The sequence below is a fragment of the Natrix helvetica genome (genome assembly GCF_964273705.1).
Source record: "Natrix helvetica genome assembly, chromosome: 1".
Classification (NCBI taxonomy): domain Eukaryota; kingdom Metazoa; phylum Chordata; class Lepidosauria; order Squamata; family Natricidae; genus Natrix; species Natrix helvetica.
In genome coordinates this window covers 107,236,382-107,253,846 of record NC_138548.1, presented here as the reverse complement: position 1 = coordinate 107,253,846, position 17,465 = coordinate 107,236,382, and the positions used below count along the sequence as shown (strand labels likewise).

General features: G+C 37.4%; 2 protein-coding genes across 2 annotated transcripts in view; one reads left to right on the top strand and one right to left on the bottom strand.

Annotated features, from left to right (window-relative positions):
• OTOG (otogelin) overlaps nt 1-94 on the bottom strand; it is a gene marked incomplete at both ends in the record, with an annotated part of 109,987 nt that extends 109,893 nt beyond the window's left edge. Inside the window, one exon of the mRNA XM_081946019.1 lies at nt 13-94. Within this exon, the coding sequence (XP_081802145.1) occupies nt 13-94 (82 nt within the window). The remainder of the gene's footprint in view (nt 1-12) is intronic.
• A 69-nt stretch (nt 95-163) lies between these two features.
• The window catches only part of USH1C (USH1 protein network component harmonin), a gene marked incomplete at its 5' end in the record, with an annotated part of 64,095 nt that continues 46,793 nt past the window's right edge, over nt 164-17,465 (top strand). Inside the window, 7 exons of the mRNA XM_081935753.1 lie at nt 164-199; nt 4,392-4,459; nt 7,245-7,388; nt 9,195-9,333; nt 14,698-14,806; nt 15,122-15,146; nt 15,744-15,806. Coding sequence (XP_081791879.1) covers nt 164-199; nt 4,392-4,459; nt 7,245-7,388; nt 9,195-9,333; nt 14,698-14,806; nt 15,122-15,146; nt 15,744-15,806 — 584 coding nt within the window. The remainder of the gene's footprint in view (nt 200-4,391; nt 4,460-7,244; nt 7,389-9,194; nt 9,334-14,697; nt 14,807-15,121; nt 15,147-15,743; nt 15,807-17,465) is intronic.

Here is a 17,465-nt window from a genome sequence, read left to right as displayed (position 1 = left end):
GGCTTTTCTCACGGTGCTTTGCCGCGCCCTCTAACGGTGGTCCGGAGTTTTGCTCATTGATCTCTTCTTCTCCAGCACCCGGAGGAAACTGCATCCGCAGTGGGAGCTCCAAGAGGCAGGTTGGGCGAAGCAAGCGCCACGGGAAGGTCGCTCTCTCTTTGTCATGGAAAGGAAGCTGGCCCGGGAATTCAGGCACAAGGTGAGTTAGAAGCGCTCTGAGCTCCACGCCAAACGATCCCCGCGGCGTTGGGGGACGTGTCGGGTTTTTCCACGGTTTGGCCTTGCGCGGGATGGGAGCGGCAGCGACGGCGGCTGACGGAGCAAAAAGAAAGAGACATTTTGCTGGGACTCTGGACTCTTGGTATCGATTAACTCGGGCTTGGCGGGGAGAGCTGAGGAGAAGGGTGGGGGAGATGGAAACTTTATTTCAGCAGAACTGGAGGGGGGGTATGTCCACCTGGGGGGCGAAATTGGGGGGATTGGGGTTCAGAAGGGAGGAGAGAGACGGGTTGCTTTGCGAAATCCACGCGTGCAGCCAAATCTGGGTGTCCCCTTTGCATACACCTGTCGAAGTGGGGGAACTAGTTTAGGCAGTATAAAGTTGAGGAAATGAGTTTACGGGACGCATCCTTATTTTTTAAAACGGCGCTTCTTACCTTCGCTCAAAAGGAAAAGACTTAAAACACTTTTTTGCCTTCTTTTTTGCCTTCTCTTCCTCTTGCAGCAGGGCGTCTTTGCCGACGCGCAAAATAATCAGAAAGCCTAGTTTTATAACATTTTATTTTTTATTCTCTCAGACGGATAAGAAAAGGCGTGCCAATAATGGCAAGTTAACACAGCTTGCAGTACAGATGTGTCTAAACATTGCTTGAATACATTTTTTTTAAAGCCTACCTGGGTATGTTTGGGATGCAGCAGTCCTTCTTTTTCAGTGTACAAATCATGAATATTATTCAAACCAGCTCCACTGTAAAAGTGCTAACTTTACATTTCTTCCTTTTTCTTCTTAAAAAGGTTGTGGTTGCAGTCTAGAATAGGGGTATGGAACTTGCATTGGCTGAAGGGCCACACCATGCTATGTGTGGCATGCTAGGGCCCAAGCTGTCCCTAAGTAAGTAGGACTAAAGCTCATTTAGGGAGGCTCAGGAATGTGACATGGTGAAATGGATGCCAAAAAGCATTTGTACGGCATTAGCTGTTCTTTTGTTTTGTCCTTTAAGCTACCAAATTCCAACACTGCAAATATATTTACACACACACACAAAGACACACACACGGGAGACTGTAGTTTTGGCCCCCTTTACTTTTCAGGCAGAACAAATACAACCTCTAAGCCAGAGTTTTTCAAACGTTGGCAACTTTAAGATGTCCACATATCATAAACTTGCTAAGTTTGGAAAACACTGCTCCAAGCCATGCTTAGTACTTCTTTCGTCTAGAAAACATTCAGAAGATATCCTTGCTATGATTTTAAGCCATACTTGTTTGTTTTAAAATACAAGTTGTATGGCATAATTTCTTTTCATGGATTGCCTCCTTTTCCTAGGCATAAAATATATCTAGAGGGGAAAATCAAAATAAATCTTTCAGAGAACTTGGTTACAGTAAAAAAGTATTTAGGATTTATCCTCATGTACAACAAAACATTTCTCCATCGTTTGTATTTTATACCTAAGAATTAAAATTATCCAATGTAGTAAAAAAAAAAGGGGGGGGGGGTAAAGTAATCCTTGTGGATTTTATTCTGTTAGTCATTGCTGACTTTAGAGGATGGTGCTCATCTCCATTGCTGCCCATTGCTGCAGTCATGTGGCCAGAATGATGATACAAAGCACTGTTACCTTCCCACCGTAGTGGTACCTATTTTTCTAGTTGCATTTGCATACTTTAGAACTGCTAGGTTGTCAGGAGCAGGATGGCATCTCACCCCATTGCGTGGCGCTTTGGTCCCGAACCTGAATCATAACTGCTGAGCATTCAATATCTTAACCATTGAGCCACTGTGCCGCCATCCCCTATAGTATTACTACACTGTACTGTACTGTATTACACTACACTATGGTACACTGTATCCAGTATAGTATTAGACCAAATTTTCAGAGTGCCTTGAAGTAGAAAATGTTAAGATGCTTTGTGCAGCTCTTTACCAAAGATGCCAGTTAATTACTATTATGTCTGTATCTCAGAGCTATTAACATTTAGCTGTGGAGCAACAGACACATTTCAACCATATGCGTTAAATATATTTATGATCATGTACTTTGTACTTGTGACCTTTTGTGCTGATACATAACTCTCATACATAACTCTGAAATCTAATTTGCTTATTTAAACTTATTCTATGAACACAGTCCATATCTGTTCAGAATCTTACTTCATTAGCATTAGCATTCAGATACCTTGTCAAGGACAAAATAAAATTAATATTTTCAGTAACTGACTCTATAAGGAAATTTTTATTTAAAGCAAAGCATTCAATCTAAAAATTAAAAGTCTAGTATTCAGGCTAAATATTGTTATTACATTGCATATTGAAATGTAGACAAGTTTATTTGAAGTAATTATTTATAATTATTTTGTGCCATTGTAGTCTCCAAGGTGATAGATGGAAAAGATGATACGATTCTTTTTTTTTTTAACAAACTTTATTGGCTGATACGATTCTAAAGGAACAACTTTAGATTCCAAGTGTAGAATTCATCATCATTATTTATGTTTTTATTTTATGTACTTTAATGTCTTAGAAAGGTAAAGTGATGCAATAAGGAATACTAATGTCTCTTGTAAATTTATGTTCTATTTACTATTGCATATTCAGAAGACACTGAATATGTTCAGATTTTTGTAAATATTTTATTAACATATAGAAATGTGTTGCCTTCATCATGACAACATTCTGTTCATAATATACTGTATGAAACACTGACAAGTGATTCTTATTTATTCGTTTGTAATTTATTGGTATCCTGTCAAGGCAAATAATAAAAAAAATATCAGTAGTATGAATGGAGATTACTTTTCTTTAGATTGACATTTCTTACAATACTTTTGTATGTAATCCATTTGCTTTTTTAAAGTGCTGCTATTGCAAGTACTTATGGCTATAACCACATACCCAGGTGACCTGAACAGGTATAAATATTAATTAAGGTATATTACATCACCCATTCAAACTGTGTTAATCTGGATGTGGAAGTTATTTCTCACAGTCTGAAAAACACCATGATAGTCAAAATAAGGGTAATAACAATAAAAGACTGATGGAAACAGTCCAGCTGACTCAAAAGAGGAAGTCAAATACTAGTAGTCTTCGACTTATCAACCACAATTGCACCCCAAATTTTCATTGCTAAGCAAGCATTGTTGAGTGAATTTTATGCCCCATTTGACAGCCTTTTTGCCATAGTTGTTAAGTGATTTACTGCAGTTGTTAACTGAGTAATGACGTCATTAAACAAATCTGGCTTTCCCCATTGACTTTGCTTGCAGAAGCAGACTGGGAAGGTTACAAATGGTAATCACATGTTCCCAGAGCAGTACAGCTGTAATAAATACATGACAATTGCCAAGTGCCCGAATTTTGATCAGGTGACCATGAGGATGCTGCAACAGTCATAAGTGTAAAAACTGGTCATACATCACTTTTTTCAGGGCCTTAACTTTGAAGAGTTACTTAATGAATGGTTGTAAGATGAGGCTGCATTGGAAAACAACTTACTACTTTCTGGGACACAAAAAACAATAGAGTGATACCGTAATATCTTGTCTTCCATTACTGAGAATGAACCCCTGCTGTGTTTTAGCATAAAGCAGTTTAGTATGTTCTTCTCTTAAGTGGCTTTAAATTATATTATAACCACTTAAGTCTCAGCGAAATGCGCAAATAATTCACTTTTACTGTTAATAGAAATGAATAGACCATGGAGATTCCTGGTTTCAGAACAGTACCCAGAAAAGCCAGTCATTTTGTCAGGTTTTTATTTATTTATTTTAGGAACAGTTAGTAGAGTGAAACTCTTGCAACCTGACACGAGGTTAATTGAACCTGCTGTTTCAGAGAGTCAAGAAAGGGTAACTATTTAACAGCAAGCTCACAATATCAAAGCGGGGTGGAATAATTTACTTGATTGCACATCCTTCAGGAAGATGGTTGCATTCAGAGAAGCCGGTGAATAGCTGGTTTTGGCCCTGTCCTTTGTAGTTGCGATTTGCAATCATGGGCTATATTAGTGAATGGCCTAAACGGTTTTTGAAAATATTTATTCAGGTATTTACTCAATATCAGGTAAGGGAATCAGATACTGTAATGGCTTCGGGATTAATGGCAAGGGGGAAATCTTCAGCATTTCCTATTTATGAACAGAATTATAATGACATTACTTATTTTTCAGGTTGACCTCTTAATCGATAGTGAAGCAGAGAAAGATTATCTGTATGATGTACTGCGGATGTACCACCAGTAAGTCTTTGTGTTAGTGCTTTTAGTTTTGTAGTGTCTTTGCACATGACTGGAGATAATAGGTAAATAGGAGGGGAAATCCCTCTATTTTAACTCATAGTAAAATATTAAAAGTATTTAATAGGAATATCAAACCCCTCCTTTAACAATTGTTTTATTAAGTAAAAGGCAAATACTAATTTGGAAAAAAATAATCCATTGGTTAACTTTGCTTTATTGTATATAGCTTTCACTAGATCTTAATGCATTGAATTTATGCATTTACAACAAAGTTACCATTATATTTCGATAAGAATTCTGGCTCTGTAAAAACATACAAATGCATGAAAACATGAGCTCGTGTTCCCAGAGCTAATTCCATAGGATCTATGGAATGGTGTTTTGAAGTAGAAAATAGATATGGACATGGAAATGTAGCTGTATAAAAAGGGTTTCAAATAGTGTGAGCAATGAGATCAGAGGCATTAAATGAAAAATATGTAATGATTATACTGTTGGTGTTTAGATGTACTGTGTACATACATGCATACACAAACAATAATTTTATTCTTAAAGTACCATATAACTTAAATAATAGTGCCGCAGATCCTCTTCAGCAAGAAAACATGTATTCCATTTTTTCTCTGTTTTCTTATTTTCTCAACACAAATAGGATGCAATTATAGTTTCATTTTCTACTCATTAATAATTGAAATAGGTGTGAGCCCATTTCATTTTGCATAGAATAAGTGGGAATATTTCTCCAGATTTCAAAAGTGGAGCTTACAGTTTAATATGTACCATCTCAGCAGAATGGTATTTGGCTGGTTTTCTTTGTGATTTTTCTCCAAAGATATATCTTGGTGTGCTTTTGGCTACTAATTCATTTTGGTTTCCCTTGACCAAATTCCCTTGTAATTGTTTCTCCACTCATAAAGTCAGGTTTGCAGCTGTTTAGAGAAGAAAGAATTCTGATGAGTTAATTGTTTAAAATGTGGCTGGAGGTACAAACGTCTTTTCCTTGCTCAATCCTTATCTACCCTACACTGGGAAATGTTATTGATAATTAAATAAATATATCTGGAAGATGCTGTCCTTTGCTGCCTACAGAGAAACCTAAGTATTCTAGCCTTTGACAATATTAGTCCCCATTGTTTTTTGCTTCTAGCCTTATTCCATTCTATTCTTCCCAAAGGACATCTCTTTGCCAAGGCTTTTAAAACTAATACTTTTTATTTTATTACTTGGATCAGGATTCTGTCTTAATTTATGCCTTACATAAGGGATACTTAAAGACATAATACCAAGGCAAATGAAACTTAGATTCCTATTCCATGATGGGCTCTAATCCTCAAAAATATATGCCACTAGAATTGTATAATTTTTTTAAGTACTCCAATACTGTTTCCTTATTATTGTATCACAAATGAGCATGGTCTATCCATGCAATGCTTATTAAATGGGGAAATATTTTTATTTAAAAATAAATAGATGGCTATTGTCCTTGAGGAAAACAGTGCATACAACATCCATGCATTTGGGGGTTTTAAAATTTCAGAAAACTCAACTTTATTTGCTGTTCCATTGAAAGTGCAATTGAATTTGGTAATTGACTATTTGGAATTATTTGATTGCTATTAGTAAGATACTGCTTGTATATCAAGCAATCCTATTAGGTTGTTCAATACCTGTGATAATATAATTGTACCACCATGCATTGTGCATATATTTTACATAGATGAATAGGCAGTACAGAATAAACCTGGTTAAGACTATACCTTAACTATTATGATCAGAATATCCCTTCCAGTAAATATGTTTTCTAGTTTAACCATACAATTACATAAATGATTGGATCCAAAGAAAGTTGCTTGCATTTATTTTGCATAGAAATAAGTGAAATTTAAATTACACATTACTTTCTTTTTTATTTACATTACTTTCCATTTTACTTAGTTTTTACTAGTCATACATGCACATATACACACATAACATGTATGTATGTATGTATATATTTGTGTATGTGTGTGTGTATGTGTATATACCGTATATATGTGTGTGTGTGCGTGTGCGCACACCAATACTATCCCTATAGCTATTCTGCTAGTCGTCTTTGAGTGTATCATACAATAAATAAATACATTTCTCTTTGAGTAAGCAGTTGTGCAAGGTGTAGAAAAGGAGTAAAAAGTACTAACTTCTAAACAAAAAAGACATGAGATATGGAAACAGAAATACACAGTACTTAATTTTACAGCGATGTTGTTCATAGTACTTCTCTATATCATACTAGTCTTGCAAATCATCCATGCTTCCACTGAATCCATAGACCAATTTAATCAGATCTATTACATTTCATATAACATATCTATTTTTTTCTTTCATTTGTTAATTCTTACGAGTTATTCTACTTATAGTTTAAAACTTGATATTACACATGCCATAGTTGTTATAAGATGAATTGATAGATGGTAGATTCTGCTGCTCATCAGTAACTTGGTCACTTAAGGCTTCCCTATTTTTTTTTTTTTAGTAAAATAGAAAAGGTGTATATTAGGTTATCAGCCAATACCACATTCTGTGCTAAATACATTATCAGTAGGTGTCAATTATAGATTTGTTTTGTAACTTTCCATAATTTCATTCTGTAGATCCAAAAATCAGAAGGAGTATGGTAGCCCTTTTTCCAAGTAACAAATGTTATTAAAAGTAGTAATCCCCTGCCGTGACATTTTGTCACTTGCTATAAGTGCTTAGGGGAGCTCTTTATTATGACAGACTAACACAAGTTTCTCAAATTTTGTAGATCAATGAATCTTCCAGTGTTGGTTGGTGATCTGAAGTATGTAATCAATGAACCAAGTCGACTACCATTGTTTGAGGCCATTTGTCCTCTTATCCCATTAAAACACCAAGTGGAATATGATCAGTTGACACCTAAACGAACAAGGTAAGGTTGAACAATATCTTTGACCATGGGGAAAAAAATATATAAAAGCTAATTGTTATATAAAAACTCAAAGCACACTGTATATGGTCATTCAGAACAGTGTTCTATATAACTTCATTTAATATCAAATGAATATTAAACACTTTTCAAATAACTAATTATTTTTTATTATAAGTATATAACTACTAAAAGGACCTTTCATTTTTCTCTTTTCCTAGTCATAAAATATGACAACAGATCTAACTTCCTCTTCCCCAAAACTAGCCATATGCTTCACAAAAAATTGCAAAACATCATCAGATAAAGCTCTATCAAAATCCAAAATTAATTATTATCACTAAACTCCTATTATGAAAAACACATTAACAACTCAATCAAGGAGTTTCTCTCCTTCAAACTTTCTCCCTTAGAAAACACAATTAAATGAAATGTGTTTTGTCTTTAGACAGCTGGTGAAGAGCAATGAGTAGACCACGTTAGAAAATGTGTGGGTTTTTAAAAATATCATCCAATAATGAAATCAATAGCCAAAGATTAATGAACATGAAGAAGGAAGCATTTTGCAATATACATGTTTCAGTGACGTGCAGTCAGGTGAGGCAGGTGAGGCACAGCCTCACCACTCTCATCATGAAAAAAAAAGTAAAAAGAAAAAGCTGAGCTAGTTGCTGCCTCACCGTGGATGACTCTGCTTAACCTCACTGGTGCTCTCCCTCCCCAAGTGTAGTGACTTCCTCCCCAGGCCCCCATTCATTTCTCTCTCTCACACACACAGCTGGATAAAACTATATAAAAATCTAGCCCAGCTTCACTGATTACAAGTTTGAAAAGGCAACGTGGCTCCACCTGCAATCAAACTACACTTGGGGAGGGAGAGCACAAGCGAGCACTGAGGAGACCACAGGAGGAGGCAGGAAGCCAGGCAAAGAGCCATGCTGTAGTACACACACTTCCCCCCCCCCAGCCTCTTTCTTTTGGAAGGCTCAGCTCGGCTCCCCTCCAGCTTCTCTGCCTCTCCTCTCAACCCAGCCTGCCAGCAGGAGGTGGTGGGTGGGCTTTATTGTGTTCCAGGCATTTCCCACCCAGACAGCAGGCTGCATTTACAATGGTGGAGGTGTTTGGGAAAGGCAGCAGGGGAATGGGGGGGGGATGGCAGAGGAGCTGCTTTCAAGCCACTGGAAAAGATATCCAATCCAACTTTTGTGTGTGGGGGGGGGGGTTGTTTGAGAGTGAGTGAGAGAGGGAAGGGGTAGGAGAGATAGTCCAATCCAACTTCTGTGTGTGTGTGTGTGTGTGTGTGTGTGTGTTTGAGAGAGGGGGAGGAAGGGAGAGAGGGAGGAAGGAGGGGAAGGAGAAGAAAAAGAAAAAGAAAGAAGGAGCAAAGGAGAAAAACAAATGCTGTCGCTTTAAATTGGAACTGAGCATGCCTGGCTGTGGAATTCTGGGAGTTGAAGTCCACAAGTCTAAAAATATTTGAAACCCAGCACTGTGTCAGTGCCTCACCAGTCATAAACCTCACCGCACGTCACTGACATGTTTGCTAAATAATTTTTTTCTATAGCAGCACAAGAACTGAAACAATGGTTGATAACTTTCTGTATCCTTGCCACAAATTAATGAGATTGGACTAGCATAGAAACTCCCAAAATAATAAAATAAAATAAATTGAAAGCTTGAATAATGAAATCATATATCTCGTACTCTTTGAAAGCCTAGAACCTAATTATAAAAGAAAGATAGATACATTTGATTTATAGGAACTTTTATGTTGCAATTGTAAATTATTTGATATTACAACTTTTATAGGAAACTGAGAGAAGTGAGATTGGATCGTCTGCATCCTGAAGGCCTTGGAATAAGTGTGCGAGGAGGTGCTGAATTTGCTTGTGGCCTGTTTATTTCACAGCTAATAAAAGGAGGACAAGCAGACAACGTTGGACTTCAGGTGATGGAAAAATGTATACAATTAAAAGTCTTGTAGGTACCATAACCAAAATGCATTTTAGGAAGAAAAATCCTTATCAGAAGAAAAATGTGTGAAGGTTGTAATTAAAGTATGCCAGCAAATCTGGAGAATAACACAATTTGGAAGAGATCACTCTATATGCCATGCTAGCAAAATAAGATTAATGGTTATCCAACACAGATTAGAGCTCCTTGTTGAAAAGAAGATGTCAGATATTCAAATCTGACTTTAGTAAAGGCCAAGAAACAAGAGACAATATTGCTAATGATAAATAATCGAGAAAGCCAAACAGTATCAAAAAGAAATCAATTGTACTTCGATGATTATAAAAGAGCCTTTGATTATGTTAATCAAGTCAAGTTGGCAATTTGTACTTGCAACTTTATATCTCTTTGAATATCTTCTATGTCAAACTCAATTTCATTGAGGGCTGCATCACAATTGTGTTTAACTTTGGGGGGCCAGGGTGGGCATGGCCAGCTTGACATCATTCTCGTCAGGGGGCACCCTTTTGCTCTGCCAGCAAAAATGGGCTCCTGAGGTCCATTTTCAGCTGGGGCAGCTCCTTGCAACCCTCTGCCAGCCAAAACGAAGCTCAGGAGGGCCACCTGCAGCCCTCACAAGTTCCGTTTTCACTGTCAGAGGCACCACAGGCCAGTTCTTCATTGTTCCCAGGGCGGCCCCATGGGCTAGATCTAAGCACCTGCAGGTCTGCGGCTTTGAGTTTGACACCCTTGTTCTGTATGCTGGGAAAGAACTTGACTTTCTATTACACAAAGAGGGAATGAATGTATAAACTTACACACATTTATGTTGTGAATAGTTTATAAAACCATGAATATTATATATTGACTCATAAACTAACTCAAGAAAAGCCCAAAAGAAGATGTTTAAATAGAACACATGTTAACTAATATTAAAATTGTATTATAATCAAAATTTTCTAAGAAGCTGTTAGGAATCTGAAGCAAACATAGTTGCTGACCTGACTCTGTTGATATGTGATGTTAAGTATTAACATAAACTGTATTCATAATAATCTCTGAGGGACATCTTTGAAACTTTCTGAAAACAAGTAAATAAGAGAAGTTGACAGGAGGCCCATTGTTCTAAATTGCTGTCTCGTGATAATGCCAAATGCTTCTGAAATTTCATCCATCTGCATTATTTCATTAAATCCCCACACATTTTCTAAGCTGGAAAAAAATGTGGTCTGAGAAAAGTAATGAGTAGTCAAGATATCAGTTTCTCCTCCTTTTTTCCATACTATTTTGATTCATCTATGAGAAATTAAAAGTTTTCTATACTGCTATAACCACCCGCATATGTATCTGTAACTGAGGAACATTTCTAGCTCTGACCTATTTTCCTGTGGTCGCTTCAATTTTTTTTTTCTGAATAGATCGTGTTTAGCCTTTTCATGTCATTCACCTTTTCAAAAATTCTTCTAGCTATTCTCCCGGATACAGATATCTTTGAGGATGTTGTGGGCTAAAAGGAGCTGGAAGTTATTATGAATAATAGACATACAGCAAAATGAGAAAATAGAACATTTGAAACCACCACAGTTCTGCTTCTTATAGTCCAGCTAGTAAAGAGACTGTTTTCAAAAGCCAAAACAAAGCATTTTCTGTTTGATACTTTCCCTTTTAGTCCCATAGTTCTTCAGTAACAACACATGCTGAAAATGCAAGGCATAAAATGTTTCCTAAAAGTATTTCCTTAGAAATGGAATTTTGTACATAAAGAAGGCATGTTCTACCTTATAATTCCCTCCATTCTAAAATGCCTGAAAACTCAAGTGTGTTTTATGGTAATGATAGCATCAGCAATAGCAATTTAACCATCATCATCACCATACCACTATCTCTTTTTAAAAACAAAAACAAAACAGAAACCTGAAGAGATTATAGTCATGGAAAAGAGTTGTTAAAAGTGTGAAGCAGTGGAGCTTTTCAAAATTAGCTTCTGAAGGATGATCTTTAAAAGGTAGCAAAACTATTATCCAAATATAACAAGGACAGATTACTCTTACTTTATCTGCCTTTATTAAATGATTACATTGTTGTTCAACAGAATACAGGTAGTCCTCGACTTATGACCACAATTGAGCCCAACATTTCTGTTGTTAAGTGAGACATTTGTTAAGTACGTTTTGCCCCATTTTGCAACCTTTGTTGCCACAGTTGTTAAATGAATCACCACAGCTAGTAATGCAGTTGTTAAGTGAATCTGGCTTCCCCATTGACTTTTTTTGTAAGAAGATCGCATGACCTTGGGATGTAGGAATGGTTCATTAGTATGAACCAGTTGCCAAGCAACTGAATTTTGATCATATGGTCATGGGGATGTTACAAAGGTCATAAGTGTGAAAAATGACCATAAGTCATTGTTTTAGTGCCATTGTAACTTTGAACGGTCACTAAGTGGACTGTTGTTAAGTCGAGGACTACTTGTATCCATTTAGCAAGTGCAATGTCTCTTTGCTCTGCCTTATATCATTGTAACCATGGGCTTTATTTATTAATTCAGTTGAATCTGAATTAATTCACCTGAATTTGGGCATCTTACAGTTGTCTTAGCAATCAATTAATTAATAACAGCATAATATTTCTCTAGTAGAGATTTGTGCTTAAAAGAAGAGGGCATTGGGGGGGGGGGGTTGAGTGGGGAAGAAACTTAATAGCAATAAGAATTTTGCCCAGTAGATGGAGCAATCATATCATTATGGAGCCAATTGTTCATTCCATTAACCTGGTCCACAAATAATACTTTGAATCTTAACTAAAATAGTCTATGCCCTACATAGTTGCTACCTAATTAATTCTAGCAGATTCCCTAGCGTTTAAATAACTGTATAACATGAATAGATAAGTAATCACCAAGAAGATAGGTCTTCCAAATTATCGGTTGCGTAACTGTAACAGAGTTATGCCTGAGATAATATTTAAAGAATATAAGAGAAGACCTATTATACAGTAGTGAATTTGCCAAGCTGTGAAGTAAGACTAAATCAAATGTTGAATTTGTAAAACATATAGTAGTCTTCTGTTGATGACCTCCTTTCCTTTTTGCACTTTGTAACCTTTCCCAATTGTTAAAGTACTATAGATTATTGATATTTGCACAATTACTTGTGTTTCAGTTAATTTCCAAGCACAAGCATTGCAGGGTTTTATAAATAAGCAACTCTAAAGAATATGCATGCAAGCTCTGATGCAAAAGTATTGAAATGCTTGTGAGATAGATTTCAAGCTTTGAAAATTACTGGTTTTAGGCCCCATTGGTGGAAAAAAAACAGCTATAGTAAGACTAAGGATGACAAGAGGGTCAGATAAGAGGGATGAGGAACAAATAAAATAAAAAGAGACCAACAATTGTTTCCTGAGAAAGCGGGCATGAGGAAATAATATTTGCAGAGTCAGGGACAATAATACATTACATAGCATCAGGATAGGTTTTTCTACAATGAATTGCATTCATTGCCAACAGTGTATCAATGCAAGTTATCTTTTAACTAATGTGTGGGAGCAGAGATCGCAACTAATGTATGAGAGAAGAGATCCCAACATTTTACTCCATGGAATACCAAGATAAAGGTACACTCTTCAAAAGCTTTTCCCAAAAGGAAATCACTGGAGCATACGTGCTCCCTTGCAATCCGTGCCTATTATGTAGTTATTCATTAACATAAAGGGATAGGTTATGCTGTTGTAAATTGTCTCCATTCAATAGGCTCCACTTTTTGGGAAATGCTGTGTTGAGGGTACTGTTCACCATTTTCTAGAGAAATACAATGATTTTTTTTCCTAGAAAAATATTGCTGTTTCAGAAAAAAAAATCTATATTATAATCATATATATTAGCCTGTGCCAGGGTTCTAGAGTTATCCTTCTGTAATAAAAGAGTACCTTCCATTTATGGAAGCCATTTTGATGTAGCCAGTACATCTGTTATTAGAAATGTGATGTTGGTGATTTTCACTGATTTACACATCCAGTCCTTGGTTTATCACCCGTGATATTCTTCTCAACAAATTTGGCTAATGGTATGGTGATGGAAGGGAGAGTAGCTGGAAGATATAAGATGATAAGAGTCCTATGGATTTGTCCATGAGTAAACTCAGCTCAATGTATATTAGTATATAAATTTATTTACTAACTTTATTCACTTAGTCACATTCATTTGTTTATGACCTGGTAGATACTATTTCACCACCAACATCTGTCAGTAACAGCACTTTTTAAATTTTGTAAAATCATAATTGAGTTATCAATAATAGTATCTAATTGATTCTTTTTCCAAGGATTAGGCATTTCTTTCTTGAACTTGCATACATGTTACCTTCATGTTTTGTATGGTAACAAAAGTAATAAAAAGCTAGGTAACTTATAAGGCAAAACCACAATGGCAAACATATTGAGAAGAGTAGGCCGTGCTATGGCAGCCATTTTATGTTCTGAAAATTCCATTTACATCCAGAATCCAGCCAATGTACTGTAAAGAAAGTGAATGAAGGTTAGGCTTGTAGAGCCCATTAGTTATTCCTCAGTGTTTTAGCTAGGAGAATGCGGGCGGACAAACGGAGGTGAGCCAGGACTTCAAAAGGCTAACAGCTTTAATGCTAACAGCTTGCCAAACGCGGCACTTTACCATTCGCGCATCTCAGCTAACTGGCAACAGCTGAGCACTGTTTGACAGCTCTTTATATATGCCGGCTGTCAAACAGGTAACCAATCAGGAGCTAGGACAGCGCCCCCTAGTGAACGGACCAGAGGGAAAACTATAGAACATAGCACTCAGCAAACATAATCAGCTATGACATGTTTAAGGCAGAGGTGATATTCAGCAGGTTCTGACCAGCTCTGGAGAACCGGTAGCAGAAATTTTGAATAGTTTGGAGAACTGGTAAATACCACCTCTGATTGGCCCCGCCCCCATCTATTCGCTGCCTCCCGAGTCCCAGCTGATCGGGAGGAAATGGGGATTTTGCAGTAACCTTCCCCTGGAGTGAGGAGGGAATGGAGATTTTACAGTATCCTTCCCCTGGAGTGGGGTGGGAATAGAGATGTTACAGTATCCTTTCCTTGCCATGCCCACCAAGCCACAACATGCCCTCCAAGCCACACCCACAGAACCGGCAGCAAAAAAAATTGAATCCTACCACTGGTTTAAGGACTTTATGTGGCTTGCAATTTTTTTTCTTATGCATTCTATCCATTTCATAATAGAAAGTGTCTCCCTCTGTACCAGAAGAAACGTCTTTCCAATGTTGATTTGCATCTGTATATTTCTGCTAAAATATGCTATTGAGTTTTGATGGTTGATTGCTTTTTATTTAAGATTGGCGATGAGATCGTTCGAATAAATGGTTACTCTATTTCTTCATGCACTCATGAAGAAGTCATCAATCTTATACGCACAAAGAAAACTGTGTCTATAAAAGTGCGACGTAAGTACACCATTGCTTTGAGATTTTTAAAAATTCCATCTTTATTTATGGGTAACTCAAAGTGACAAATATAGCTAATACTCCTTCCTCTTCCTATGTTCCCCACAACAACAACCCTGTGAGGTGGGTTGGGCTGAGGGATAGTCAACTAGCCAGCTTTCATGGCTAAGGAACTACTAGAACTTACAGCCTCCTGGTTTCTAGCCTGATGCCTTAGCCACTAGATCAAACTGATGTGTGATATCTAATTTTATGTTAATTAGAAGATAAATCTGAACATTTTGTTAATCATCTTTAAATATGATTTCATTGCAGATGTTGGGATGATACCCGTCAAAAGGTAATGCTTTTTTTCTGAAAACATATCTTTTATGTACAGTGTAGATCAGTGATGACTAACCTTTTTGTTGTTGGGTGCCGAAAAAGTAAGTACGCATGCACAATAGTGTGCGTGCGTGCCGGCATGAATAATGCAAAGTGCCTTATAAACATGCGCATGCATGCATAAACTCCTCCCCACACTCCCTCCCCGTGTGCGCCGCACTGCTCGCCTCCAAGCTGAGCTTGGTATTTCCTCCGGGGGGCGGGGGAAGCTGTTTTTGTCCTCCTCAGGAAGACCGAAAATCAGCTGGCCGGTGCACGCATGCTTGCTGGAGCTGACGGCTCATGTGCCGGCAGATATGGGTCCATATGCCACCTGTGGCATGCGTGCCCTAGGTTCGCCATCACAGTTATAGATTGTACATACTGTAGTCATTTTCCACTGTATTTTTCAGTTTGTTAAAAAAAGGTTTACCTACAAAAAACCAAAATAAACCCTGCACAGCGTGATACATGCTGTAATACAGATATCAGAGTTAAGTAGTAACTCTGGCATTGATTTGATTTTGATACATATCAGTCTTACATCTTGTCATCTGTATATCTTTTCTTTTAGTTCCCCAGATGAACCTCTCAAGTGGCAATATGTAGATCAGTTTGTATCTGACCCTGGGGTAAGGTGCCCATTCAGCTATCACAAATGTTACCTTGTGGTCTTAAAATTCTTTTTAAAACACCTGTCCTCATTACAGATGCTCTGCACTCATGCTCCTTACCACTGGACTCACTGAATGGGACTGACAAATTCTGATATCCAAAATGTCTGCAAACTGCTCGGTTATTTAATGGGATGAGGCAGATAATACACCTATATTTTTTTTTGCTGAGTGACAGCTTACCTTTTTGATGTTGCAATTAACAGCTCCATATAAATAGTGCCTTCCCTCATATTGAAATCTACATGACTAAAATACTAGAAGGGACAATGAAAATTCTGCAACTAACTCTTAATGTTTTTTTTTTTAAAAAAAAACGTGAAGGTATTGCAAGAATAACTAATTGGGATGAAACCTGTAAAGATAGCCTGATAAAATGTCTGTTGCTAAGTGACTAGTTTGTCGCCTACTCTGTTATAGCCATTCAAATCTGGATGCCATCCAAGTATGTGGACTTCAACCTTTATATGACTTAAAGGTCAACTATTTTGGAGGGTGCCCAGATAGGAGAACTTGGATCTGGCTGAAGAAAATGCTTACTTAAATAGCCTCCAAAAATTAAATGGTCCTTTAAAAAGCAGATTGGATGTAATGGCTAAAAGTCTGAAATGGGAAGATGTGGCTTTAAAGTAATTTTTGACCAACCAGTCTTTCTCACTGTAATATGTTATGAGAATATAATGGGATAAACAGAGAGAGAGAGAGAAATAAATAAACCTCCATTAAATTTAATTTTATTAGTTAAAATGTACACTAAAATGGGGATTAGATAGTAGAAACCCTTAAGACTCATCCTTCTGACAAATATAACCTGATAGCTGATTTTTGAAATGGCCATGGAAAGCTGACTATTACCCAGAGGGGTGGGCTTCAAAAATTTCAAAAACGGGTTGTCTGCCCGGTTGCTGGTTGGGTGTGGGGGTAGCATAATCGGCCTCCAGTACCATGGCGGAAGGGGTTTTGCCTTCCTCATGCTCTGGAGGCTTTCCTCGAGCCTTTGGGAGGGAGAAAACTGCCTCTCCTAGGCTCCGGAGGCCTCCAGAGGCCAGAAACGAAACTGTTTCTGGCTTCCAGAACTTCCAAGAGGCCCATTTTCCCCCTTCCCTCAGCCTCCGCGTGGGCCCTGCACTTACCTTGCATTCAAAATGGGCTGCATGGAGACTCCTTGGAGGGAAGGGGTGGGTGGGGTGGAGCCAGCCAGGAGTGGGATTTGGAGGTTCTCCGAAACAGACATACCGTTAGCTATAGGTTCTCCCGAACCCGGGAAAACCTGTAGCAGCCCACCCCTACCCAGAGGATTGATAATACGGTTGAAGTGACAGGATGGAAGAAAATAAAGCAGCTTAAAGTATCCAGGTTTCACTTTTACATGTTATATCAAATAATAATTACATCATTTTTGTGGAAGCAATAATACCTATGACAATATGTATTAACTTGTATTTTGATTTTTGAAGATGCTTCCAAAATGCTTAACTTCGATAGCTGAATGAGAAGTAACCATCTGAGAAGCATTATATCACAACAATATTGTTATTACAATACAATACAATACAATACAATACATTGTATTGTATTGTATTGTATTGAATACAATACAATACAATACAATACAATACAAT